The sequence below is a fragment of the Chinchilla lanigera genome, unplaced genomic scaffold (assembly GCF_000276665.1).
Source record: "Chinchilla lanigera isolate Chin_1 unplaced genomic scaffold, ChiLan1.0 scaffold00141, whole genome shotgun sequence".
NCBI classification, from domain to species: domain Eukaryota; kingdom Metazoa; phylum Chordata; class Mammalia; order Rodentia; family Chinchillidae; genus Chinchilla; species Chinchilla lanigera.
The window spans coordinates 2,928,079-2,955,965 of record NW_004955542.1 but is presented as its reverse complement, the minus strand read 5'-3'; the positions used below and the strand labels follow the sequence as shown (position 1 = coordinate 2,955,965).

Genomic DNA, 27,887 nt, shown 5'->3' with positions numbered 1-27,887 from the left:
TCTGATGGTTTGTTGAGGGGAACAGTTACTGATTAAAAGTTGGTTTTTTTTTTAATATTTTGACCAATTTTGCATGCCTGTACCTGGTAATCTGAGCAACTTATGTGACCACAGCAATTTGCAGTATAGCATTCATTGGTGAATTCCTACAATCCTGCCTAGTGACACTATGTATTGTCTCTAATGTTCTTTTAAATTATTAATTTCTTATCCGCTTTAATGATTTGACCAGTCTTCTATTCTTACATCTGGTTATCTGAGCAACTTCGTTGAAGATAACATTATGTAATATAACAACCACTGTTAATCTCTATCATTTGGTTTGAAACCCTGTATCTTTTTAATGCCTTTGCTTTGTGTGCTTGTATTTTGCTATTGTTCTTTTTTTGTACTGTTTTCTCTAAAATAAAAAAATTAGAAAAAGATTCATCTGTGGAAACTCATCAATCAGTACATATACATAAATGTCTTTATTTGTATGTAAAGTGTTTCAAAAATTACATATTATTGAATGTAAAGCTTATTTTTAAAAATCTGATAGGTTGAACAAATTCCATATGCACCATGTAAGACGCAAGAGAAATCCAGGAAACAAGATGGCTGCCAGGAAGCAAGATGGCTTGCCAGGAAGCAAGATGGCCACCACCCACCATTGCTCAGGGACTTTATCCTAAGTGAAGTGCCCAAGTCCAGGGTCAGGTCAGAACTCCTTGTGGGGATGGAGATGGTGAGCAGCTGGAAGAGGGAAGAAGAGAGAGATTTGAGGTAACTATTGGAGGAGAGGAACTCTAGGGATAAGAAAACCTGTTTAAAAGCATTTGTATGAATTCAAATCATAGAGGATTTTTCTTTATAAGCCTTCAGCAAGATATCCATTTGTCACAAATGTGTGGCAGACGCAGAGTTATAATGCCATGTGGGGCTGTCCTGCCTTCCTTCACAGAGGGTAAGGGGTAAGAAAGGAGGCTGAGCTCAGGTAAACACTCATACCTGAGGGAAGTGAAGCTGGTTTAGCCCTAGCCTTTCCCTCATATTTATCAATCTAGTTTGGGGATAAAATTAGTTCCTGATTCACATCAGATAAAATGACAAAAAAAAAAAAAATGGAAGAGCAGCATGATTCCCCCCTGAGGAAGAAGTAGCCAGAGGACCTCTTCCTTCAGTTGCAGAAGCCCCTCTTGGAGTTGGGTTAGCATCCCTTAACACTCCAGGAACAGAGGTCACTCAGAAGGAGGATGCTTAAAGCAGAGGGCCTGAAGGAGGGACAGCAGTAGTTACCAGGGACATGCAGACAGCAACAGTGGACTATGTGGTGGACAGGGTTAAGGTGTCTGTGCTGGACCGCGGTGAAGGTCAGACAGGAAATGATCAGACGCCAGTCTCCAGTGGCCCTGCAGAGAGTGAGAAAGATGTTAAACCCGGTCCTGGGGCCATTTCCAGTGAGAACTTGCTGCGTAACCCTGCCTCACCGCCTTTCCCTACCCAACCCCAACCATCGGGCAGGGCTTTGTGGCCCTCTTCAGTGGCAGCTGTGTTCTCGGTCATGCCACGCCATACCAAAAGACCCAGCATGGGGATGGATGCCTTCTTTATACCATTTCTGTTTCCAAGCCACCTCTTGTCCTTCTTCAAACCCACTACGATCTTGAAACCCCTGCTGTCCAGCACAGCCCCACCCACTACTTCTCATCTACCACCTCCCTGTCCCCCTTCTTTACCAACTACCCTTTTCTGGAGTCTCAGTCTTCATAAAGACAGTCTACTCACCTCTACCCTCTCAGTTCTGGGGCTTTCTCAGTGCTAACAACTGTCCCTATACTCCAACTCAGTCATTCTTGTCCAAGTCACATCCTGGACTATAAGGCACCAGTCCCTGCAATCTCCTACCACCACCTGCACTGCCACAGAGTCTCCTCCTGGTATCTAAGAGCCACCACTGTCTGCTGCTTTCCTTGGGCCTGCACCAAAGCCACTGGTGAAAAATCATCCGGCTAAGAAGACCAGTGTCACTTTAGAGCCATAGCCACCAGCCCCATGTTGGCATTTGAGTTTACCTGCAACCCACCTCGTCCCCCAGTTGAGGAAAGTCCTCATTTCCTGCCAGCAAAAGCAGGAATCACAGTGCCTCCCTCTCATGCGAGACCCTGAGGTCCTCCAGCTCCTGCCAGCCCCTGTTTGCCCTGAAGACCTGAAACTGTAGAGAAGAGCTGTGTTATGCCCTCGCTCCCAGTTCCACAAACCCTCTTCGTCCACATTCTTGGTGCTTGCTCTGGTTATGAAGGCCAACTTTCACTCCTGGATCTCCATCACACCCTTCTCGTGGGCACCAGATATGATTCCCATGAAACCATTCCTCTGGGACATCACAGCTCTATTCTCTGATCATCTCAGCAGTCTATTCCTGCTCTGGGTGCTCAGCACACTGCACAGTTTCTCAGAGCCCTGAACACCGCACCTCTCACTGGCTGTCTCAGGTCCATACGGCCCACCGTCATCCACTGCCTATGTCCCTTATCTCCTCCCATGTGTGCTGGGACACGGCTGGTCACCAGTCACTCACGTAGGCTTCTGTCATCTCCTATTGTCCAGTCTTGGATGAGGCCCCGGGTATGATTTTCCCAGCAGCCTTGAGGAGCCCTTGGACAGGAAAGAGAGACAGTGGACAGATGGAGTGACCTGAACTGGAGCAGTGAGGTGGGCATCCTGGCAACAGGAGGCAGGACAAGAACACAGGGCCCTGTCTTGGGAGCAAATGCAAGTGAGTGAACTCACCCAGCTTATTTGTAGCATCCCTGAAACAGACCCCTAATGTCACAAATATTGGGGTCCTAGCCACACACTTTGGGTTTGACCACTTTTCTGTGCTCCTGAGGTCCACATTTGAGCATGGGTGGCTTTTCCAAGAACATTCTCCGACACGCCAGACCCCATAGCCAGTGTGTGTGCAAATGTGTGTGTGCCTGGGCCCCCTGTGGGAACCAACAGCCCACACTTAATGATGTCCTTCCCTTCCTGTCTCACTCTCCACTCCCAGCTGCTCAGTGATTTCCTTTGCCTCCCAAATAAACCACTTGTACCTAAATCCTTAGTCCTAGGGGCTTTGAGGATAACTCAGAAATAACACCAGGTCATGACAACAGTATATCCATTTTATATCTCTGGTAAGGAAATCACTAGGAGAAACACAGGGCCCAGCCCATCACTAGGCCCAGAGCTCGCTGCTCTCTAAGTCCCTATAAGGGTTGGTGTTGGGAGCCTGGTAGGCTGGTTTCCCAGAGCTGACCACCAAGAGCCACAGCTCCGAGCACTAAACTAAGTCTACCACGTTGCTGCTGAGATGGAAGAGGACCAAGGTGAAAGGCCCTGGTGGCCTTGTAAAGGCCAAGCAGTACTTCTGCAAAGAGGCCACATACTTCCCCTCATGTCCCATGGACAACGGATGGGCATTCATCTGGTCCTTTCCCCAAAGCCAGGCCCCTACAAAACCTTAAGAAAACACTCAAAGTTGGAGAACGGTGCAATGGTCTGACTCATTCCTCCCCACTACCACTGAGTCAAGGGCTGGAGACAGCTCTCCACTGGCCGCACACCCGACCACAGGGCCTGCAGAAGGAACGCAGTGGGTGAGCAGAAGGGGGAGCCAGTCGGTGTGCCAAGGCCATGTGAGTTTCCTATGAATTAGTGACCCAAGAAGGAGCTAGACTTGAACCAACCTCTTATGTGCAGTGGTCTACTGATAAAGGGACCTAGCACAAGAATCTGTAGGGTGGATTTCCCTTATAAGGAGCTATGGAGAAAGAGGAAGAAATTCACTAACAGCCAGATCCCCCAGACCGGGTCCCCACAGATTCCTCCAGAGAAGCAGCACATACCCCATTAGGAAGTTGGCATAGCCAAGGGCAGGGGAGCAGGGAAAGAGAGCAGCAGACCTCAGCAAAGTTCAGGATCTCTGCAGGCCTGGAGCACCAGCAGGAGGCATCAGAGGTCAGGCCATGGATTCTTCCATCCAAACCCCAGGCTGGACCTCGAGTTGAGCCTCGTCAAGTTTAACAATAGAGAGGTTTTGAATGGAATTTGAGATTTAAATTTTAAGATGAACAGGACCCAGGCCTGAAATCCAATAGTGACCATTCTAATAATGAGGATGTCTAGGAGATGACAGATTCCAGCTGAGGTCTCATCACTGGAGCTGCTCCCTAGTGGGAGTGGTTGATCAACATGGTGGTGGTCGGAGCAGGTACGGAAAATGCTAGGGTTGCATCCTGGGGTTGAGAAGTGTCACTGACCAAGAAAAGAGACAGGAAAGCCCTGATCCCAGGATCTCAAAATGTGTCCTTATACTTGCGTATGGCCTCCTCCAGTATGACTGGTGTCCTCATGAGAAGGACGTGGAGAACAAGATACAGAGAGAAGACACAGATGTGGGATGGCTGAGACCGAGGCTGGTGGGAGACAGCTGCAAGCCAAAGAGGCCCAAGATGGCAGGCACCACCAGCAAGTAGGCAGAGACAAGGAGGGGTGCTTTCCTGTGTCTTGGGGAAGCACAGCTCTGCCGATACCTTCATGGTGGAAGACAGCCGTGAAAGCTGTAAGAGCATACACCACTGCTGATTTACACTGCCTGGTTTGAGGCACTTCATCCCAGCCCTCACAGCCCCATAGACTTCTTCCATTTTCCACCTCATCAGCTGCACCCCAAGGCTCCCTCCTTGGCCTCACCACAAACGTCCTTTGCTCCAGTGGAATGAGCTTGGCCCGCATGTGCGCAGCTTGAGGGAGGCCCCAGACAAGCTGACCTGGGCACTGGGCCTGTGGGGTGTGGTGCTTTGAGACAGGTGTCACTGAGGAAGTCCCCAAGCATCCACTTCCCTCCTAGCTCAAAGACAGATGTGAAGGGAATTCAGAACCATTATGAGCCCTTTGTGGCTCCACTGTGCTGGCTTCAGCCATAAAAATGGGTCTTCAGAGATGGGGCAGGGAAAGGCACGAGCGGAGATGGAAGGGGTGGGGAGCCAGGACAAAGCCATTGTGAGCTGGGAACAAGTACTGCAGAGACGGGGACAGGGAGGGAGGCTGGGGCTCTGGGGTTGGGGCAAGAGCAGAAGCCAGTCCTGCTCATGAGACAAGAAGGGCTCCAGGCTCCACTTGTCCTGGGGCTGCTGGGCTCTGGCACAGGAGGCTGGACCATGACAGAAGGGCGCTGGGCTCCACTGGCTCCAGGCACCTGTCCCACAGATGTCTCTGCCTGTCCACTGAAACCACAGGGCAATGCCAATGCCAGGACCAGAGGCCAGAGCTCGGCCACCATCCCCAGCCTAGGGCCTCTACAGAAACAAGACCACCAAGAATGACAAACGCACTCCACTTTCCAATATACTTTATTAAAAAGTTTCTTTGTATAAATTTCCTAAAAATTTTAAAATTAAAATTAAACCCCATCCCCCTCACTCAAAAGAAAAAAAAATTAGAGGAATGCCAAAAATATTCTCTCTTATGGCTTTCTTTGAATTCTTCAATTAAGGCGTTGGTCCCAACAGTGCACACTGGTCAAGGGATGCTGCTTCCCCCTCACCAGATTATTTGCTAGAGAATTTGGAAAAAGAAAATCGGCCCAAAGGCTCACCCAGGAAACTGGGTGTGGGGGTGAAAGTGTGGGACTCTCGTTCCTCCATCTAAAGTTGCGCTTAAGTAAGGGGGATGAACCAAGCGGAAGTATATAGAGGTGCTGGACGTCAGGGGCAATTTTCTAGACCTTGCGTTGCCTGGAACAGGCGCAACACAAACTCCAGACGGCGCCGGGGCTTCCAGGGGTGTTCACATACACACCAGCAGTGGCTAACTACTACACAACATTCAAAGTATACGATGTAACTGCCTGGAGACAGAGAGCCAGGGCTCCACAGACACGTTTAGCACCAAATTGACAGGTCGTGCGGCAGAAGGCTTCCTCTGGGTCCGAGTGTCAATCAAAGCATGAAACGGCACAGAGCCAGGGAATCTACCCGGACCTTCTACGAAGACGAAGATGAAGAGTTACGAATGGCTGCCTCCTTCTTCTCCAGAGGTATGTATTGCGGCCAGCCAGCCTAGGTTCCCATCACATTGATGACTCCGGGTTTGGGGAGCACTGAGCCTAGAGGCAGGGGAGGGGAGAGGACAGGAAATAGTCACGTTAGTGACCACGAAGCGCAGCGCATGTGTAGTGACCCAGCCACACCCCTGGTCTGCACGCCTTTGTCCCTCTCTGCTCATCACCGGCACTGGCTCCCGTGACCACGTGGGCCTGGGCTGGGGCTTTGTGCAGCCTGAGTTCCCCCCAGCCCTGCAGGATCTGCCAGCCCCAGGCAAACTGCCTTCTCCCCTCTGGAGCGGCCCACAGGCTCCGAGCCAGTCGGCTTTTATTCTGTCACCCATAGTGTTGCCCAATACCATAGAGGTACTGGAGGCCCTGATATCAATATTATTATTTATAGGGAGCAGAACTCTCTAGAGATGAACATATGCAGGTACTTATCTTCAGTGCTGTCTATAACTGGCCATCATCTTATTTTTCTAATAATTACATTTGGTGTGATAGTTTGTGAATAACCAGAACTTGGTAACATTTCTGAAGGATGTTAAGTAGTCGGCCATGTGTTTCTTCATTATCACAAATGTATGTTTTGAGGAAACAGAAAGACAATTCAAAAAAGTAATGTCATGTGGGTTTTTTGTGTGAAATTTTATCTTTTTTCATGTGTTTTATTTGAACGTCTTCCTGTCTGTGGATGCAATTTATCTTCTTTTTCAGCTGTATCAGGGTCGTTGGGGTTCAAACATTTTTCAAAGGTGAATCTCTGAGCTGGATTTCCTGTCTTAACTTACAACAGCCGCAAGCGTGAAGGAGAAGCACTCACCGGAGGGGCAAACCTTTTCACATTCGTGCTGCGAGTGAAATCTGTTCTCGTTTCCGCCACACCCGCCGTACCAGAACCTCGCACAGCTTTCTGTCTTCACGTCATAGTACCACTTTAGCACAAAGTCCCTGCACGTCCCGTCGTCTTTGGGCAGCTTACATATATCTGTAAATACAAGCGGAGGACAGAGCCCAGTTAGACCATCCGCGTCACTCCCAGCTCTGGGGCCCGCAGCACTCCGGCCGGGAGGACAAGCGGTTCTCGGAGGAAAGCCCCTCCTCCCGCCTGAGCCTCAGCGTCCTCGCTGATGCACGGACGGAATAAGCACGTGTGCTTGTGAGGGATAAACACGCCCTGTGTATGAAAGGCATTCATGAATCACGCTCGGAGCCCTGAGGGTAAGCTGTCCTGTCGGATCACTGAAAATGGAGTCCACTCTCTGTCCTCTGTCTCTGTCGGAATTTTGACACTACGGAGCTTTTTCATTATTTTCGCTCCTTGGCAAAACGGCATTTAAATTCCTTCAAAGTATAATTCAAAAATAAGCTGGCACCGTTCCTGACAAGCCGGAGAGACGGAAAGTTAAAGGTGAAGCGGAAGCAGCAGCTCCTGTGCGGAGCCGAGTGCCCGCCCCACCGGCCAGCTTTGACAAGTACCAGCAGGAGCAAGCGTGGAAGTCACTGAAACCCAGGACAGTAACGCCCCCCACAGCAGACTCTCGGGGACACCGAGGGGCACCCTCCCTCTGGCAGGAAGTCTCTGTCCCGATGCACATTTCTGCAGGGGGCCGAGCAGGAACATGGGGTCCCCACCACGTCTGCAGGGGGAACTTGACAGTCTACACGTGCGGGCCTGTGTTTGCAGAGCTTTCTGGCTGTGCTGGGAAAGAGAGGTGCAGATGCCGGCCTTATCTGAACGCCTGGAAGCCCTAAGCCTTCTGCAACAAAACGTTATCAGCGGCACATAATGCTGCATGTCTGCAGGAGCGGCTCGGCGGCCTGAATCTTCCAACTCCCCACAGGAGGAGCTGCTGTCCCTTTGGCCCTGAAACCCCGCAGGGTGGGCTGTGTCTGCCCACAGAGAAGGTGGGCACCTGCAGTTCTGACTGGCACCAAAAAGGAAGGGAAACCCGGGTGCTGCTTTGCTGATCACAGCTGGGGTGGCTGTGCTGGACCGGACTCCAAGGCACGTGGGACCCGGGACCAAGACCCAGGCTCACTGGGCCCTGTAGGGAGGGCTGGTGGCTCCACAACTGTGACAGCTTCCTTCAGACCCTTTCAATCCCAGCAGCCCCGTCAAGGACCTTTGAAGACCCAAGGGAGCCATGAGGAGATGAGGACGACGTACAAAAACCACCTCCTTCCCGCCCAGCGTGCCGCGGCTGGGGAATGCCCACTCTCAAGGAACATCACGGAGGGGACTTAGAAGGCAGGCTGGGGTGCAACGCCTCATCCTTCTTCAGGTCACCCAGCACCTGCCCCAGCTGGCCCACGTTTGTTCTGGGTCACGGTGGGCCGTCTCAGGTCACATTCCCCAGGCTTTTCTCACGCAGTCTCAAGTCCGCCCGGACCCAGCACACCCGCGGTGGGGGGCATCACAGCAGATGCGCTGGTCCCTGACCATTGGTCTCTCCAGCCTCCTTCAGTGTGCACCCGAGCTCACCAGAGCCAAACCACTGCTCCTGCCCTTCCACCCTTATTCCAACAGGAATTCCGACTGAGATTGGCCGGCGGGGTGAGAGGGCACTGTCAGTGCGGACAAATGCACATGAGGCCCCAAACTGCAAAGCCAGAACTCCAGGAGTCTGTTTCTAAGGCATGGAAGTGGGAGAGCTCCTCTTCTTAGGATACCTTTCAGTTTTAAGCCCGCACCATCCTGACTTCCAAGACCCACTGCTTTGGGGGCTCCTCCTTAGCTACACCTGCAAGTGCCTACAAAGCCCTACTAAGGCAGAAATGATTACAGCATCCCGCAGTGCAGAGGGAGATGGCCGGGCCTTGTGGAGATTAACCCGGACTTTTCCCTGGAACACTGAGGTTCAGGTCATGGAAGTTGCGTCTTCCCTCTAAAACGAGGTGGCCCCTCTGGGTGCAACCCCGCAGGGTTTGGCTGTGTGTTCACTAATCTTCTCCTCTTTATTTATTCTTGACATGCTAATGGCAGCCTAGGAGACAGAAGGAGGGAACGCGGTCATCAGCCTGCACCTAGAATCACAGTCTAGATCAGTTTCTCTCTGGTAGAGACTTTTCTCTAGGAAACACATCTTCCAAGCAATGCCGCATATTACAGTAATTGACAGTTGGGTGCAGGCTATGCACACCAGAACTAAGAATGCAGTTAGTATGTTTTTAAGGTTATTTAAGAAATAGTTTCTAGTTGCCACTCCTCTATCTCTAGACATATAAATATCATTAAAATATTTTAACCCCTCCCTAAGAAAATATGTTAAAATGACAAAGAGGAAGGCAAGAGGGGAGAACGGGAAAGTGGGAGCCTGACTGCCCTCCTCTTCTGTTATCCACTTTGATCATCAAGCATTTTAAAGTAAATATTCAATCAACTCAATTCAAAAAGAGCTGCAGAACTGTCTCGCAAATGTGGGCACACGCAGTGTTCACTGAGCCGACGTGTGGTAAGTTCCTTCTCCAGGCAGAGAGCCGCTTTGTCAGTGTGGGGGCTACAGAGACAAGCTGTGCAGGGCTTTGCCCTTAAGGAAAACAGGGACTCTGTACCTCATCCAGCCTTGAATCGCTGGGCAGCGTACGTGAGCACATACACACGCGTGTGCACACACACACACACACACGCGCACGCACACACACACACGTGAACTAGCAGACCATGCACACCCTGCGTTTGGACATGTCTACCCACCAAAGTGAAAGAGACAGGTTTTAGCTTCATCTGTGTCAAAGGACCTGGAGCTTTGATGGAGAAACAAGCCCAATTTCAAACTCTCCTCTGACCACAGAGATGCGTGTCAAAGGTCTCCGTGGAAACCACCTCCCTCTTCCTGAAACTTGCAACTCCACATGGAAGAACAGAGCGGCCTACCAGACTCGTGCTTCAGGATCGTGCTGTTTATGGTAACGAAACCGTGTTTAGACATTCTTGTTCCTCTGGCCCACACATAAGAGAACCAGAAATTCCCCAGATCTTGCCGCCCACCAGTTATTCCACACATATGCTCTCAAGGAAGCAAAATTTCCTGAAAATTTCATATTTCCCACACTGTGAGGAGTGAAGTGAGCCAGCGAGTGGAGACAGTTGCACAGATGTGAGCACCCAGCTGTCCCGGCCCTCATCTTCGGGGGAAAGCTGTGTGTTCTTTGAGGCCAGTCCTCGGGTGGGGCAGCCTTCTAGGACTGGATCAGGAAGGGCTGGGGACTGCAGGGTCCCCTGGGCAGGGACAAAGGCCCACAGTCCTCTGATGTGACTCAGAGCTGCTCGTGGGCAGATATCAAAAGGGTCAAACTCAAGTTCTCCTCCCCTCACCACACCCTTGTTGCACATGCCTACCTCCAGGTTTTGAGTTTGAGCTGACAGTCACCACATGAAGAGTTTTTGGCAAGACTTTTTATACAGTCCCTAAGCTGGTAAAATTGATTTATGCAATCTACCATGAAGTTCTGGCTCCTTTCCATAAACTTACACTGAGGAAAGAATTGCCTATTAGAAGAGAAATTTGAAAACCACATAGCTGTCTCTTACATAGACCAATTCCTAGGTTTGTCTCCAAAGGCAAACTACAACTAAAGAGTTTTCAGTTCTATAAGCAGGCCCCTTGCTTGCTCTCATTAAAGATCGATGGTGCAACAGTTCTGGCACCAGTGTGGTTCTCTTCTTCCTAGATTGCCGAGGTCCAAGTGGAAGGTGGTCTGTGAGGGGCTTTCAGACCCATAGGCAGCAGGTACCTTCCACGGACACGGTAGAAAGCAGTGCAGCAATCTAAAAGAAGCAAAAAGCCTCCACTCCCCGGAGGCCCCAAAGGAACAAAGACGTGGAGTTAGAAAACACTCAGAACCGTGGACTCCGAGTTAAATGGAAACGGAACGGAAGGTGGGCTCCACAGAAAGGGTGAGACAGACCAAGAAACATCATGTAAAAGCTTACGGGGGAAAGAGTAAATGAGGAATGTGTACACATTAGCTCAAAAAATAAAGTGCTGTTGCCTCTGACAATGCACAGTCAGCATATGCTTTTGCCCACATACTAAATATGGCCGCTCTTAATCTGGCACAGTACAAAAGCCTCTGTCAGTGTCTTTTATCATAATTAATCATGAGAATCAGCACTGTAATGAGAGATGCTTTCCTCCTCCTAACTGGGGCCAACCCAGCAAAGAGTGGCACTTTCCCCATAGTAAGCAGAAACCTTTGCCTGGAGGTCAGTACAACAATATTATTTCTCAAGTCCTTGTGGAATTTTGATCTCTGTTACGTGAGTATGAACTCTTTTGCTAAGCACTGTTAAGCCAAACACGGTGACCACTCCGGTGATCAGTCTACAGGACAAAGAGGCCAGGCTAGAATTCCACTGGCTGAAGGCAGCCCGGTCTCCCAGAGTCCCATCGCTGGACCAGACGAGGTCACAGCTGCCAGTGGCCAAGTCACTTCTCAGCAGCCAGGAACTGCACGTGAAACCTGTGCCGGCCCAGGGCAAAGGCACGCAGGAGGGGATAAGAGACAAAGCCGGAGAACAGGAGCCAGAGCGCCCCGGGCCAGGCCCAAACCTCTGCAGTGCATGGTTCCAATCTCGGTTGCCCTCATCCTCCTAAGCAGTTTCTTAGTAGGTTAAATCACTGGGTGGATGAAACCCTACTCTCTGCAGCTCCACAGACCACAGATCAGCTCTCGCCTCAGTAGGAGCTCAGAGGGAGCAACTAGCAGATGTCTGGGTTCTGCCAGGAACCTTGCAGCGACTCCCATCAAATACCCCTCAGAGTCTGAGGACAGGGAGGGCCCACCTCCACTGACACCTGGGAGTACGCAGAGTGAAACCACAGAGCCCCTGTGGGAATCTCCCCTGAGAATCAGACCCAGGCAGATGATCCAGAATCAGTACCTCCAAAGCGTTAGAATTCCTGAAGACCCCTTTCTCAGGGCCGTCAGTGGACCTCATATTTTTGCAACTCACCTGTTTCCGTAAAAGGCAAGTGCTCTGTTTTCACCATGAGATTGATGCTTGCACTAGAAGCTGGCCTTGCTGGTGGTGGAGGTGGAGGCTGAGTTTTCTCTATAAAAGAAAAACAGTGTAGCTAGTAAGTAAATCAGAAACCGAAGGCCAAGGACTCAGTTACTGACACAAGTTTGCACTTCATCGTGAACCTCTCCTCTAAGAGTGAGTCATGGAAACAAAGATCCAAGGAGCCCCTGTGCACACTAGTTATGTTGCAGTCTGCACAACGGAGCCATGTGTTAACGGCAAGTGGAGGAAATCCCTGAGCTGCTGACCGGACCCTCCCACCTCCTACACGAGCTCTTCTGCTGCACTAAGGAAACAGAACAAGAGGACTCGATGGGTCCTGCACTGGTCTCCCAGCACTCAGACAGAGCGAGGGGGCTGTGTGAGAGGTCAGGGAAGGCTGGAGAGGCTCGGCTGGTGCTTTCCACTCCCTGAGGACAGGTGGGGGCAGCAGAGAACCCACCAGGTCCTGTTTCCCCAGGTGCCACCTGGTGTGGCCCAAAAGCCATGTCACAGGAGCACCCCTGGACCCCGTCTTCCATTCCATTTGTTTTCTAAAGCTAGGGTGCAACCGAAGCACCCAAAGTGCTTATTTTTATTTTTGAGTGTTGGGGGTACTTCGGAATAGATTCAACAAGGAACTGTTTCCGCTGTGTCCCACTGACAGTCCCCATGGAAATCAGAACGGGCCACAAACTCACTCGTGCTGAAGGTGCCGCGGAAGACGGCTCGGACCTGCGACCTCAGGTAGCAGACCACCGCCACATAGTACGTCTGTCCCGCCCGCAGGCCGCCAATGACACGCTCAGTGACCGTGAGGTTCTGTCTGAGAACCAGGGACTGGTCATGAGCTGAGGTGACAGTAAGGTCATAAAAGTAAGAGCTGGAGGGCTCAGGCCTCTCCCAGCGGAGTCTGGCGCTGTTCTCTGTGACCTCAGACACCTGGACTTCAGGCACAGGCTTCACTGAAAGACAGATCAGAGCAGAATGCACAGATAAAAATGACGTCCACCCACCCAGAGACGTCAACGGACAGTGGGCCAAAATTTGGGTGAGCAGCTAATTTCTTGTTCAAGCTCCTGACAAGTATTGGTCCTGTTATCTATCCACATGCATGAAATGTGAAATTCATAGCAATTTAAGATCTCAGTAGTCATCAAGAGGATTCATACCATCTTTTTTTCCCACTGAAAATCTTGCTATTAAGGACATACTCTGAAAATGCAAAATCCGCCAGGGTTGTAGCTCAGTGGCACAGCACCTGCCTGAAAATGCAGTCCCACATGCCTATCAGCTAAGGGTTCAGTGCAAAATGGGCCCTGTAATTTAAAATATATGAAGTTCTGACATATTGGGTCATGATGTGACATTCTTCTAAAGGGATCTGTGTCTTCTCTCTGCCCATGACAGGCAGACAATTTCCACCTTTTCGTGAGTGCATACTATCTTCCCTCAGCATCCTTTGGAGCTTGAAACCCTCTAACATCTTCCCTGAGGAAGTGATGGAATATTGTGTCCTGGGCCTCATTAATCCACCTGTTTCTGGTATCTGCTAATGTTTTCCTCACAGCCAGAGTGGGCACACAAGCCAGGAGAAAGGGCTGACAGTCTGGGCTCCAACTTAGTTTGCTGGACTAAATACCCTAACGTTGCCACAGTAAGCAGCTTGGTGCTCTGCATAGAACAAAGCTTATGATTACAGAGGGTCCATCCAGATCTTTTTGAGTCATCATCTGGGGACAAGGGTGTCTGGTTCCAGAAACCAAGCACAAAAACACCTGCTTTGAAGCCTGAGAACCAGCAACAGGCCCATTCTTTCCCTCTCATGCCCTGTATGAGGTCCACACCTACTTCACCTAGAACCTCACCACCTAGGCTCAGACAACTGGGTTTCCAGGGGAGGTAGGCTGGACAGACTGACATCCCAGAGAGAATGGAGAGTTCAACCTCCATGCCAAGGATCAGGCTGGCCAGGAAGGAGGCACCAGGGGCTGGAGCCTCACCTGCCTCAAAGGAGTCATAAAATAAAGACTGCTTTCTAGCACAGAAAAAAGCAATGTCCGGCCAACGCCATTCTGGGGCCAGTATCTTTTAGAATGAACCATGCAGGTGTTCAAAACCCAGTGTGATGGCCATATTTCTACTGCTGTCTAAGCAGGAATCTTGAAGGGCATCTTACCCATGGGATTAGCAGCGGCTGGCTTGAGGGCTGCTGGTTTGGCCTGTGGCCGGAAAGCCTCTAGCTTGGTGGCAGCAGCTGCTTTGGCTTGTGTCCTGGGGGCCTCCGGCTTGGTGGAAGCTGGCTTTGCTGGAGGGGGCGGGGGTCTCACAGCTGCCGGCTTTGCTGCCGCAGGCTTCACTGCAGCCACTGGCTTCGCCACTGCTGCAGGTCTGCTTGTGATTGTGTTCGTTGCCACAGGCTGGGCAGCTACAGGCTTTGTAGCAGCTGGGTTCATAGCCACAGGCTTTGTGGCAGCCGGATTTGCAGCTACGGGCTTTGTGGCAGCTGGGTTTGCAGCCAGGGGCTTTGTGGCAGCCGGGTTTGCAGCTACGGGCTTTGTGGCAGCTGGGTTGCCAGCCAGGGGCTTTGTGGCAGCCGGATTTGCAACTACGGGTTTTGTGGCAGCCGGGTTTGCAGCCAGGGGCTTTGTGGCAGCTGGGTTTGCAGCCAGGGGCTTTGTGGCAGCTGGGTTTGCAGCCAGGGGCTTTGTGGCAGCTGGGTTTGCAGCAGCCGGCTTAGCAGGTGGCAGATTTACAATAGTTGCTGGTTTTGTGGTGGTGGTCACCGGTTTCGTTGTGGTCACTGGCCTCGTTGTGGTCACTGGCTTGGTTGTAAGACTTGAAGTAACATTATTTGGAACATTTCTGTGAAAATAAATTAAACATTACTTCTACCACGCTTTCTTTCACATGCTATTTGAACTACACAAAGACAACCCCATGAGCTCTGTGACATTTGCTATCTTAGCAAAATACATGCCCTAGGTTTACTGACTAGGTACAGTATTATCTATGTTAAACTTGTTTTTAGAATTTTTGCCTCCAAAAAGGATACTGAGCGGCATATAAATATAATGCCATTAAAAATGAAACATACATTGTCTACAAAGATATCTGGCCACCTTGGCAGTGATTTTCAGCTTACTCAGCTGAGATCAGGAATCTCTTTCTCTGAGGACACAGGCACAAGCTGAAGGATGTAAGGCATGACAGGGAGAAGGGTTTGCAGTGGGAAGGTGAGGCCAGACATCCAAACAATCTACCACGCCTGGTGTGGATGGATTTCATAAAGACTGGGAACATCAAAAATGGACTCAATATATCTTCTTAAAATGGCTGACGCTGGAGTGACAAAATGGCACCAACAGGCATTGGTGTGTATGTTCCACCAGGAAGAAGAGTGCAGGCAGGCATGGCCTCAGAAATGGAGCTCATGGAAAGTGCCATCAATCTATCCCTAAGAGAATACTATGGTGTGTCTGTCCTGATTTGCTGGGAGGTGGAGGTTCTGGGCTTTGCCCCAAAGATGTGGGCTCCAATGACCCCTGGAGAGTGAGGGTTCAGGGTACTCCTGGCTGCCCTCCAGGGTAGGCAAAGAGAGCCCTCCTCCCTCTCTGTCACACCTCACTGCACTGTCGTGCTGGTCCTGCCTGAGCTGGCTCATGGGCTCTATTCTTCCAGCCTTCAGCCGACCTCATTATTCCTCCAGAATACTCACCAAACTTGGATCAACTTCCTTATCACAAGGAAAACAGAATGTGCTGAGTAACTTAGCATTTGAAGTTTTGTGGTATCTGCTTGATGATAGAGTGCATCCGATAGGTAGCCTTCTCTGTCCTCGTGTCCTGTACAGTGTGATGTGTCAGATCCTCCCTCACCCTAGCTCTCCATCCCTAAATCTAGGAGGGCCTCTGAAATGCTTTGGCCGAGAGAATGTGACAGAAGTTACCAGCATGCTAGGTCTAGCCTAGGTCTGAAGAGACCTGTATATTCCTACTCCTCTCATGGAGACCTGCTGGGCCACCTCTGAACGAGCCCAGGCCAGCCCACTGGAGAACAAGAGACGTATAAAGCAGAGATGAACCATCATAGCTGTGGGCAGCCTAGATCAGCCGTCCACACCACAAACAGCCAACCACTAGCATGCACAGTGTGATAGAAAAATACGTGTGTTTAAATTTTAAAATTACTACAGTACAAGGCAGACTACAATGAATCCCCCTCAAAATACTTCCCCTTGCTTCAAGCACACTCATCCCATCATTCCTGCCACTTTCTGAAGCAGCTCTGCGAGTCCTCTTCCCTGAGTGTCTTTAGTTGCCCTCTCATGTCTGTCTTGATGCCCTGAACAGATTCAAAGCGTTGACCTTTCATGGTCATTTTGACCATGGGGAAGAGCTAGAAGTTGCACAGTGTCACATCCAGTAAATAAGGGGAAGGAGGGGACACTACGATGTTTTTTACAAGCCTGCCTTTCTGTTAGATGACATTTTAGCAGCAGCATTCACCACATTTTTTGATCATACTTCATAAAGACACTCATGAAAGAGGACTTCCAGAACTGCCTCAGAAAGTGGCAAGAACAATGGGATAGGTGTGTCTGAAGCAAGAGGGAGAATTTTGAGGGGCTTCATGGTAATTGATCTTTTATTGTAATACATTTTTAAATTTAAAACACTCATTGTATATTTTTTTTGATCATCCTTTGTACAAGGGAGTCAAGAGAGACCAGGAGAACCACTCTGGAGGGCCCAGTCAGGAATTACAAACCCACAGAATTGCAAAGTAAAAGACAGTTGTTATTGTAAGCCAGTAAGTTTTGGGTATTTTGTTATGCAGCAAACACTAACTGATACAGCTGATTCTTTAAGAATGACCCAGGGGAACTCAGAAAGTCACATTCTCCACGTGGCAGTGTCCCTGTGTTTAATACGGCCGGGATCGGCTGGAGGATCGCTGCCTTCCCTCTCACGCTACAGTTTTTGAGACAAAAACTATAATCACTTACACTTGTTTGTGACCAAACTTTACACCATTCTTTGCTGGTTGGTCCCCTTGGAACCAGTCACACTGCTTCGTGATGTCTGGGGACAGGTAAAAAGCATTCTCACCTAGATAGCAACAGAGAAAACAATACTTCAGCTGAATGTGAATCACACTGGTGTTAAAACCAGTCACTCGTGAGTCAGACAGACCATATAAAATTCACTCACCCCATGAATACTTGTTAAATGAATTAACTTTCCCAGACAAGCCAAGCACAGTGATTTTAAATCTTAAATGGGATGGTACTCAGTGCTCAAGCATCTTAAGTCAGCACGTCCTACTTGTTGGTATTTGAGTGACCAGGTTAAAGCTAATACTCAGTATGAGAGCGAAGACAAAAATAGAAAAAAATGTAAGTGAAAAGTTTAACAAGCTCCAACCCCTGGCTATCGCATTATGATCCAATTACACTGAATATTTCTCCAATTTTTGTTTTTTGTTTTGCTTTGTTTTGTTTTTTTTCCCAGTGCTTTGTTGTACAACACTTTTTAACCTTCTGAAGACAGGAGCAATGCCCTTGGATAAACTTACAACTTATATTTGCTCCACATTTTTCCCTCAGTCTTTTGCGGGACAGACCTTCAGAAACACGAGTACACTTTTCATGGACCTCAACTTTTCCTTGACTGGTAAGTATCCAGCAGGGATATGTTTTTTATGCTTTATAGACCTCCCGCATTGCTCAGTTGCGCCGACTCCTACACCCTGCGGAAGGTAAAGGGCTACACCTCCCCACCTGCGTGTGGTCTGCAGGGACCACGGGCCAACAGGCTACGTGACAGAAGCCCTAAGGACAGTGTCGGGGGTCTGGGGGAGGGGCACCCACAGTGGGCAGGAGCTCGGGTGGGCTTTGGAGAGCACTGTGGATTTGCCACCAGGGTCGGGGAGCAGCCCCAGGAGGGGGTCCCCATTAGCAAAGACCCTAAAGGTCCAAGTGTGAGGCTGGGACCTAAGCCCAGACTGACGCAACTTCCTTGGCACAGCACAGTGCCTTGTGGCTAGGAGGGGCCTGGCCAGATTTGGGTAACTCATGCGTAGCAGGGCCGTGGATATCTACTGGTGTGCTTCCTGCTGACTCCAGCACCTGAAAGCACTTCTGCCACAGGCGGTGCGAACAGACCTGCTGAATGAGCAGACATGTTCACGCCAGCGCACTGATTATCTTTTCCCCGGGGACCGGGGGCACGGAGCCGAAGGCCACCGCTGGGGTACGTGTGATGCAGGACTTACTGCCAATGAAGGATGGTAAAAGCCTCCCGAAGCGCATCAGCGGCTCCTCGTTGAGCTCAGTGGATTTATCGACAAGTTTGTAGAAGACGTCGTTGGGCTCGCTGGCAAAGCCATACGTCTCCTTGACATTCACCTTCCGGCCAATGCCCAGGACCACGAAGAAGTAGCCCCTGCACTTGGCCTGCAGGATGGCTCTCTGGGCCTCCTCCAGCTGCTCGTCCCGCACCTCACCCGTCAGCATCAGCACCATGACCTTCAGGTCCCGCTGGTTTGCCGCACTCTCAAACACGTGCTGGATGGTGTATTCGATGGCGCTGCCCAGGGCCCTGGCTCCCTGCAGCTGCGTCATTCCACGGCCCAGGAAGTCCAGCAGCTTCTCCTTGGAGCCGTAGTCTGTCAGGGACAGCTCCACCCGCACGGGCGGTACGCTGGCATTGCCCAGGGACTCGTAGGGTGTGTGCTGCACCACGGCCACCCTGGCAAGGTGCTGGGAGGCCCCAGGGTCAGGGCTCAGGTCCAGCTGCCTGACCACGTAGCCGATGTACTTCTTCATCTCGTTGAACTGGAACAGGCTGGTCGTCTCTGAGCTGTCCAAGATGAATGCCAGGTCAATGTCCGCATTGCTGCCTGCCGCTCTCCTGTCCCGGAAGGAAGGCCTCCAGCTGCCAAATCCACAGGATGGGTCAATGTTGCAGATGTCTAGAAGGAAGCAGGAGGCCAAGTTACTCTGTGTCCTGCAGCTCAAACCTGTCCAGTGTCTAGGACATTAAGTCAGCCACACAGGAGAGAAGACTGTTTATATCTCATGAGTTTACATGTGGCCAGAGTTTGCTTTTCATCACCTGACACTCCCTGGATGAAACAAACTAGTGAACTGAAACCTTTATGCTATACCAGGATACCGGCATTTAAAAATATAAAAGAAAGTTGAGCATGGTGGTACATGGCTGTAATCCTAGCTGAGGAGGTAATCTGGGAGGCTTAAGCAGGAGGATTGCAAGTTTGAGCCCAGCCTGGACAACTTAGTGAGCTAGTGAGACCCTGTCTCAAAATAAAAAATTAATACCTTAATGTTAAGTGAAAGAAATTAGACACACAAGCTCAAACACCACATGGTTTCTCTCCCATGAAAAACCTGAAGTACAAATAAATTAAACAGCAAAATAAAAGACAGACAATAGGGAAGGGAGAGAGAGGCCTTTTGCAAATGGGAAGGGACCAAGAGACAGAGCGGGGAAGGGAATAAAAGGAATGAAGCTGTGCTCTGTGCTTCCCGACCCCACAAGGAATGCAGCCATTAGGTGCTGCAGACATAGACTAATAAAAATCAGAATAAAGAAATAAAAATACATTTTAAAAAGGGATGAGGATGTAGCTCAGTGTGAAGCTAGTGTAGCTCAGTCCCCAGCACCGAGCAATCCATCAGTAAAATTTTTTGAAAAATAAGAAAGGAAACATTGCCCGAGTTCTTTGCCACTATTGGAAGGAACATGTTCTAAACGGTCCCTGAGCCAAACATTTCAATTCTCCGTTCTTCTCCCCCATGGCCTAGAAAATGCAGCGAGCCTGTCAGTGGGACACTCTGTTTTAGGGTCCACTTTAAACGTGGAAGCTACTTAGGTGGCACTCACACTGGAAAACGTGAGCCCCTGTGCCTCCGTGTGAGTGAAGCTCTCCAGACAGATCAGAACCCTTCCCTCTCATGTCCCTCTAGAGAGGTCATCCTCTATGAGTGTGGCTGGATAGACACCCCCCCAACCCAGCCAGCAGACCCTACCCAAGCACACGTGGCACGTGAGGACGTTCTTCAGGAAGTCGTTGAGGTCCCTCCTCGCGGGCAGGACCAGCACGTGCCCCACCGCCGTGTTGTTGATCTGGGGTGAACAAGAGGACACGCTAGGCTGACCATACAGCGGGGGGACAAGCCGAGCCCCACCCGCCAGCCTCACAGGGCTCAGTCCTGCCCCTGGGGCTGCAGGTGGGAGGGGAGGCGCTGGGGGTAAAAGGAAACCAGCATTTGTTCTAAACTGGGCTCAAATCCCACCTGGCTCTTTCTGCTAGCCCAGTGCAAACTGATTTAACCTGTCTCCGCTTCCATTATCTCGGCTGTAAAATGGAGATGGTGGCTCCTTCCTATTGGGCTCCTCTGGAGAGTTAGGCTAGACAGTGTGTACACAGTGCCCGTGTCCTCCAGCCAGTGGTGGGGATGTGAACTCGATGGCCGTTTTCAGCAATAAAAGCGGCTGCACAATGGCTGTGCAGGTGAGGAAATCGCTCCTGGGCCAGGCGAGCCCTGCCCACCGCAGCGGCCGGCGCGAGGCCAGCAGTCGGCACTCATTTAGGGAATAACTGCATTCAGTGGGTGGAGGATGAACAGAGGAATCCGTTCAGAATGACACGTGCTTCCTTCCGGTCTCTCAGCCCTCACGAGGCAAGGTGGCAGGAGGGGCCCTGCCCGGAAGCACACCGCGGGAGGCTAAGTTCAAAGCTGGGCTCCTGAGCCTGGTCTCCTGTCCCTGGCCTTGCCTGCGGTTTGGCAGAATAAACAGTGACAATGGCCTGTGTGCCTCTTGCTGACACAGCAGCGATAAAACCACAGAATACCCAGGTTAGAAGGGGAGAGACTGGAGACCAGCCCATGCCAGCCTCAACCCACGGGAGAGGAAGCTGCAGGGACGGACGCCATGTCTCTGTGGTTCCCAAGGGCAGGTGGACAGGTGGCCAAGGTCCCGCTCTGGGCCAGGGCTCCCGCCCTGCAGACCCACCATCCACTAGCTGAGGAGAGGCCTGTGCAGAGGTGCACACTGGGGTACCTCGGGGGCCTCGCTGAAAGGAGATTCTCCCCCGGGCTGCTGGGGAAGAGCAGGGCGGGCCTCAGAGTCAGGGGCCCAGGGTGCCTCCCCACATGAGCCCCACTGACTTCAGGGTCTTCTCACGCATAAGCTGAGGCTAAAGGGAAAACTCCAGGACCTGTTCCTGGAGGCACACGCCCAGGTCGGGCTCACACACAGGTCGTGAGGCCGCCTGGGAGGAGCCTCGACTGTTCCCACCTTCCGGGTCCTCGTGAAGAGGTAAAGAGGCCCCGCCACAGAGCAGAGCAGCAAGCAACACCAGCGCCCGGACGTGCGGCCCCCTGAAAGAGCATCACTAACGGAAGAGCTGGGAACGAGAGGGCAGAAGTTACAGGCATCCGGACCCTACCAGCGCCACAGCCGCAGGGAGGAGAGAGGGTCAAGAGACGGCCTCAGCAGCTAGGCCCTGTGGGGACCTTTTAGAAGCTGGGGACGTGCATCCACCAAGGAGAGCGTGCGTGTGCCTGAGAACCTGCCCTCTGGGGGAGGGGGCAGGGGCAGGCGACAGCGCACAGAGCCTGCACCTGCAAAGCGTTGATGAGCGGCCGGTCCTCCTGGCTGGTGAGGAACAGAGGTGTGATGCCCGCGTCTGACAGCTTGAGCACAGCCTCGCGCAGCTGTGGGGTCGCCCTCGTGGGCCTGTTGCTGAAGAAAACGGCCACCTTCCGCATGAGAAACCCATTCCTGACACGCTTGAACGTGTTTCTGGCCACAAAGGACATGGCGGTCTCCAGACTCTGCTGCTTGGATGTCAGGGCCACCTGGAGGTTCTTAATGCTGTCCAGCAGGGCCGACTTCTTCCTGGAGTCCGCAAACCGGATCTCCGTGGTCACCTCGTTGTTGTAGGTGACCAGGGCCACGCGGGCCCCCCTTGGGCAGTTGCTCTCGGCGATGGTCAGGTTGCCCACGATGCTCAGGACCACGTCTCGCATGCGGCTGAAGATGTCCTGGGTGACGCCCTCCGAAGTGTCCAGGGCGAAGGCGAGCTCCGTAGGGAAGACGGGGCACTCCAGGGGCCCTGCAAGAAGGGGGTGACAAAGGCCAGCCTCATTTCCAGGGAAGGGTCTTTCTTTCCTGGGACAAAGGTCTTTCCTTTCTGGGCCTTTCTTTTCTCGGGACAAATCCAACCCACAGAGATCAACTTACCATAGCAGCAAGCTGCAAAGGAAACAGAAGAAAGGGTGAGCGACACGTCCACAGTGCAGAGGCGTCAAATGTGAAAATGCGTGCATCCCGGACAGCAGAGAGCAGGTACTTACGGCATTTATCCTTGATGCTTTGGATAAGGGCACATTGCTTTAAAAGAGAACGGAAGAGCATGTAAGGACAGCAGACAGAGTGCTGACAAGACAACGGGTCGCTCAGGACACATGCAACTTACATCGATGGAGTCGCCGCGGTTGCCCTTGGAACCCTGTAAAACCAACGAGAAGAGGCTGAGTAGTGTGTGGCGGTGTGCACGCCACGCAGCACTGGCAGCAAGGCGGCCTTGGGACGATTCTGTCGCCCACAGCCTGGATGAGAGGAGTGGCCTGGAGACAACCCGGGCTCCACACTGAGCCACATAGCAGTGCTTCATATTTTTTGTACTGAGACGGGATCTCACAAAAGCATTAAATTGCACAGGCTGGGCTAGACCTTGGGATCTTCCTGCTTCAGCCTCCCAGAAGCTAGGATTATAGGCATGCACTGTAAATCACACATCAGAGCTTGAGCTCTGACCACCTCTCCCAACAGCAGGGTGTCTCATGCATGCTGCCCCCACAGAAGCCTTGTCTGTCACCTCTGTGTGGAAAGCACCCCTCCCAGTCCATCTCCCTACACTGCCTGTCTGGTCTCCCCTCGCCTGAAGGCAGCAGTCACACCCTGACTCGGGCTTCTTCTCCCTGGTTCAGCCAAAGGAATCCTTTCCCATTAGGAGAGATTGTCCAGCTCCGGAGTCAGCCTGCTCCTTCCCCTTTGAGTCTCACCCTTCCAATGCGGAAACAGTCAAGGAAACAAAGACACGGTCCACGGATGCCCTGCCCACCACCCGGCTCCGGCAGAAGCCAGGGCAGCAGGTCTTCGGCCAAGAAACAGTAGCACCTTGGGGATTTTATAGACCCAAGGAAGCAGGCCCCTACCCAGACTGGACCTAACTATTCTTCTACGAGCTACAGGCAAGGGGTATTGAGATTTGCTCTCTCTGGTTTCTCCTCTACACAAACCTCTACCAGGAAATTCTAAAGGTGAATTAAATATTCCCAGGACCACAGAGCACCACATGAAATGTTTGTGTTGTCTGTTTACAGTGCTGGGAGCAAACCCGGGCCTCACACATGGTCAGCACATGCTCTGCCGCTGGGCTACATCCCTGGCCCCTGCGTGCATTTTCCAGAAGCTTTTCGTTGCTCCAAGACTCAAAAGGTTTTCTCCTCCATTCTGATATCAGAAGGGAAGGAGGAGGAGGAGGAAGAGGATAAGAAGGGGAAGTGGAAGAAGGAGAAGGAGAAAGGAAAGGAAGGAAGGAAGGAAGGAAGGAAGGAAGGAAGGAAGGAAGGAAGGAAGGAAGACAGGAAGGAAGGAAGGAAGACAGGAAGGAAGGGAGGGAGGAAGAAAAACAACAAAAATGTGCCACAGATTCTTTGTGGGCAGGGGGATTTTCAGAGACTGTGGACAAACCACCCAGCCCCACCCACAACCCCGGGGGCTCAACTGGAATGGCATGGACACTTACAGATGGTCCTGGGTAGCCGGGGTCTCCTTTCTGTCCAACTATCCCAGGAGGTCCTGAATTTCCCTGGAGGGGCAGAAGAAACCTTGCTCAGTTGTGACAGAAGCAGGAACTCCCTCAGCCCTGCAGGTGGTGGGGAGGGAAGGGGATCTACCCAGAGTCCCCCACCTCTAGGAGAAATCTCTCACTTCAAGGGAGCCCGCTTGCCCACAAAATTCAAAATTAAACACAGATGACTTCAACAACCTGGATGCAAGTCCCCCACAACTGTGTTCTCAGGAAGGCAATTAAGGTAGGACCAACCATAAACAGGATGACCAATGAATGCCCTAGAACTGGAATTGGACCCTCGAGTAGTAAATGACCCAGCTTGACTATCTCCGTCAATCTCATGCACAAGACAATGACAATTAGTGTTCAACTGTGTGACAAGCTTTAAACAGGTGTTAGCAACCTTTACCTCTATCTATACCACAATTCACTAAGCAAGACCCAGGGTAAGCTTTGGGTTGCTAGTGAATGTCCACAGAGAGAAATCCAGAAGGAAAGGCAGCTGAAGGAAGAAGAGTCTCATCTGCCGGGGGTGCCCATGGGCACCGCGAAGCCCTCTGCCCCTCCGCGTGGATGGTTCGGCCAGTGTGACAGCACAGCCTCCCGCCCGGCACCCGGTCTGAGACCTGCATCTCCCCGTGCCGTGCCGGGACCCGTGGACTAGTGACTCGAGTCGTGCCAAATGAAGGGGCTCTCCAGGACTCCCTGAGGAGCACAGCCGCAGGCCATAACCACCGCGAGATGTGAGGACCCTGCCTGGGCCTCGGGGACACTTTCCCTCATGCTGCGCTCTCACTGGCCAAGTAGTGGAGAAGGCTCCTTGTCCAGGGCTCGGCGGCTTGCCACACCGCCATGTGCACTCCCAGCCACCACCTCAATCAAGGCTCAGGTGACCTTACCCTTCGCCCTCTGACGCCCTTGGGTCCTGGTGCTCCGTCCACTCCAGGCTCACCAGGTGTACCCTGCAAGACAAACAAGGGGTGGCAAGTAAACTCCGCAGCAGAGGGTCCAGGGGAGGCCTTGGCAGGGCCCCAGGGGGCGTCAGCCAGGGCACCCAGGGGGCCCCGAGCTGCTTCTCTGGGGTGCCAGTGCGGCAGAGGCATCTTCTGCATTCAGCTGGAGTTTATTGAATCAGTGATGATGGTGTCACCTAGGTGACGGCATCTTACAGCTCGCAAAGGTCTTTCTCGTGTAGGCTTGCCCCATTTCAACCTCGTGGGTGTCGTGACAATTGCGTACTGTCACCTCCATTTGACAGAACAGGGAGTGTCTCAGAGAGGGCTGGGCCTTCCCCGGGTGGCCCAGAATGAAGGTGTCCAGTTTCCAGTTACGGGCACAGCAGACTCCACCACACGCACGGCGATGTCCCACCTCCCGGGGAATATTTACCTTCGGCCCTGGGTACCCCGGGAATCCTCTTTCTCCCTGTAAAAGACACACATAAATGACTCAGTTTGTGGTACCTATCTAAAATCATCTCAAATAAATTGATTTCAAAAGAAACAACCTCTGTGGAATCATCAGTACAATACAGAGTATTACCAAAATATAATAATATTTAAAGAAATCACTCTCCAATACTACAAGACACCGGAAGTTGTCCTCGGAGCTACTGGCAAGAGGAGCTTTTTGGAAAGCCTGGGCAGCTACGTACCTTTTTGCCTCTGCGACCTTCGCTGCCCACTCCGTCTCGCCCGTCGTCTCCCTGAGGGAGGGAAGAGAACGTGACAGTGGTCACTGCGTCGGGGACGCCAAAGCCTCTGCACTTCCCCCCGCCTTCCCGACAGACAGCCTGGAGTCCCCGAAATGTTCCCAGACCCAGGCACAAGGACAGCTCCCACCCACCCCCCAGGCATGTAAGCAGGGCCCTCTCTGTAGGTGGTGGGCGCCCAGGGTGCCCTTAGCAGCGTGATGCTGGGAGCTGTAAATACAAAGAGCCATGAATGTTCTAAAGGAACGACACCCCCTAAAGACGACACCCCCTAAAGAACTGCAAAGGCAAAGATTCTGTTGGATGCAGACTAGAAATCTCCTTGAGCCAGGGAATCTGAGCGTGGGCAGCAATCTTGGCGGACACCTCAACCCTAACATCGGTGAGTCCATCCCAAGACAGGAGGCTGAGCTCACCCTCTCCTGCCCTGGAGCAGTCTGGACATGGGGCTCTCTCCCCTGCCCCAAGCCCGTCCTCTCCTCCGCACACCCCTTCCCATGCCCTCATGAGGAACACTGAGAACGGACACCATGAATCACTCCGAAGGACCATAAGAATTTACACAAAATCCGCACCAGTACTGCACCTCTCTAAGATATATTGGAAAACTGCTACATAGGCAGTTCGTAATTTTAAATAGACATCAACATTTAAAGAACTGCCCCCCCAAACTTCTGGAAATAGAATCAGGGTGAGATATCCTTCGAGGATGTGAATAGATTTTAAAGTCTAAATTTTTTTTTCTCTGCATCTGAGACTGAAAGTAGCACAGATCAATTTTTTTTAAACTTCCTGTAGCTGAAGACAAGAAATGAGAAAATATGTTAAAGTTTGAGGATTATGATGAAGCTGACCCAATTAGGGAGCTGTCGTGGAATAGTGACTCATGTTAGAATTCTCAGTGACCTATAGGTTTCTCTTTCTTTCATAGAAATGTATCTTACAAAATTACTGTATTTGGAGTGTTTTTAAATGTTTTCAAAAATGAGTTTTGTAGGAATACTTTCTATCCTGAGGATGTCTCATTCAAAAGACACTGTTTCTGAGAGATTGAGCCCTTATCAAACCCAATTCCATCCAGGTGCATGCTGCAATCCCAGTGCTTGGGAGGCTGAGGCAGGAGGATCACTATGATTCTGTGGCCAGCCTGGGCTACATAGCAAGACCCTGACTCAAAATAACAAACAAAAAAACCAAGAGGGCCAGGTATATAACTTAGCAGCACAGCACCTGCCTGGCAAGTGCAAGGTCCTGAGTTCAATTTCTAGTACCAAAAAAAAAAAAAAAAAAAAAAAAAATCAATCTTAAGGCCATTTACTTCTTCATAGATTAGCTCCCAGGAATCCAGCACAGGTCCTAAAAGGAAGGCATCCAAGCTTCAGCAAGCTCCACATGCACTTACAGGAACCACGGGACTCTATCACCTCTCCCACCAATGCAGCAGAGCACACTGCCGGAACAGTGCCACCCTCTCGGTCACGGCCCCAGTGCTACAAGAAGCATCCTTCCATCATCTGCCTGCTTCTGTGTCCCTTTCTGCAGCGCCAACAAGCGCCTGGCACCTTACCGTCTCCCCACGAGGGCCGCGGCTCCCCACTCCTCCCTTGGGTCCTGGGTCTCCGGGCTCACCCTAGACACAGAAGCAAGGGGAGACCCTGTGAGTCGGGGCAGCTTCACCGTGAGCCAGGCCCAGTGCTTCCGCAGAGCCGGCCCGAGGGTGGCTGGCCACGCACACTGCACCATTTAGGATTGGATGAGACGGTTCCATTCCACCGCGTTAAGCCAGGCACAGAGAGACCAAGGCTGCACATTCCACTGCTCTGTGGAAGCTAAAGAAAGGGCCACGTCAGGGAAGCAGGGAGTCAAGTGGTGGCCACGGAGGCCGGAAGGGCAAGGGTGGATGAGGGAGACCAAGCGTAGCAGAAAGGGGCGAGCTCTAGTGTTCCGCCCTGTGCTGTGGTGGCGGTGCAGTTTACAACGACTTATTTGCTATCTCAAAGTGACTAAGGAGAGGAGGGCACAGGTCCCCAACAAAAGAAATGTGAATTACCCCGACTTGGTCATTATCCAGTACACCCACACAAGCTCGTCACACCTCATAACACACCCAGCTGTCATGTGTTGATTTAAATTAATAAACACATAGTTTTTTTACTGCAACATTCATGCATGGGCTCCTGGGGAGAACCCAGAGAGGTGGGTGC

At 51.5% G+C, this 27,887-nt stretch overlaps 1 protein-coding gene across 5 annotated transcripts in view; it reads right to left on the bottom strand.

The window, feature by feature from the left end:
* Positions 1-5,396: 5,396 nt before the first annotated feature.
* Col6a3 (collagen, type VI, alpha 3) overlaps positions 5,397-27,887 on the bottom strand; it is an 81,387-nt gene continuing 58,896 nt past the window's right edge. For all 5 annotated transcript variants that reach the window (XM_005411233.2, XM_005411235.2, XM_005411236.2 and 2 more), the window contains 17 exons: positions 27,251-27,313; positions 25,627-25,677; positions 25,362-25,397; positions 24,872-24,934; positions 23,925-23,987; positions 22,590-22,622; positions 22,468-22,504; positions 22,355-22,366; positions 21,733-22,226; positions 20,134-20,230; positions 18,357-19,055; positions 17,089-17,191; positions 14,260-14,945; positions 12,782-13,045; positions 12,033-12,131; positions 6,897-7,061; positions 5,397-6,133 (listed from right to left, as the gene is read on the bottom strand). In XM_005411233.2, coding sequence (XP_005411290.1) covers positions 6,087-6,133; positions 6,897-7,061; positions 12,033-12,131; positions 12,782-13,045; positions 14,260-14,945; positions 17,089-17,191; positions 18,357-19,055; positions 20,134-20,230; positions 21,733-22,226; positions 22,355-22,366; positions 22,468-22,504; positions 22,590-22,622; positions 23,925-23,987; positions 24,872-24,934; positions 25,362-25,397; positions 25,627-25,677; positions 27,251-27,313 — 3,012 coding nt within the window. In that variant the 3' untranslated portion in view covers positions 5,397-6,086. The remainder of the gene's footprint in view (positions 6,134-6,896; positions 7,062-12,032; positions 12,132-12,781; positions 13,046-14,259; positions 14,946-17,088; positions 17,192-18,356; positions 19,056-20,133; positions 20,231-21,732; positions 22,227-22,354; positions 22,367-22,467; positions 22,505-22,589; positions 22,623-23,924; positions 23,988-24,871; positions 24,935-25,361; positions 25,398-25,626; positions 25,678-27,250; positions 27,314-27,887) is intronic.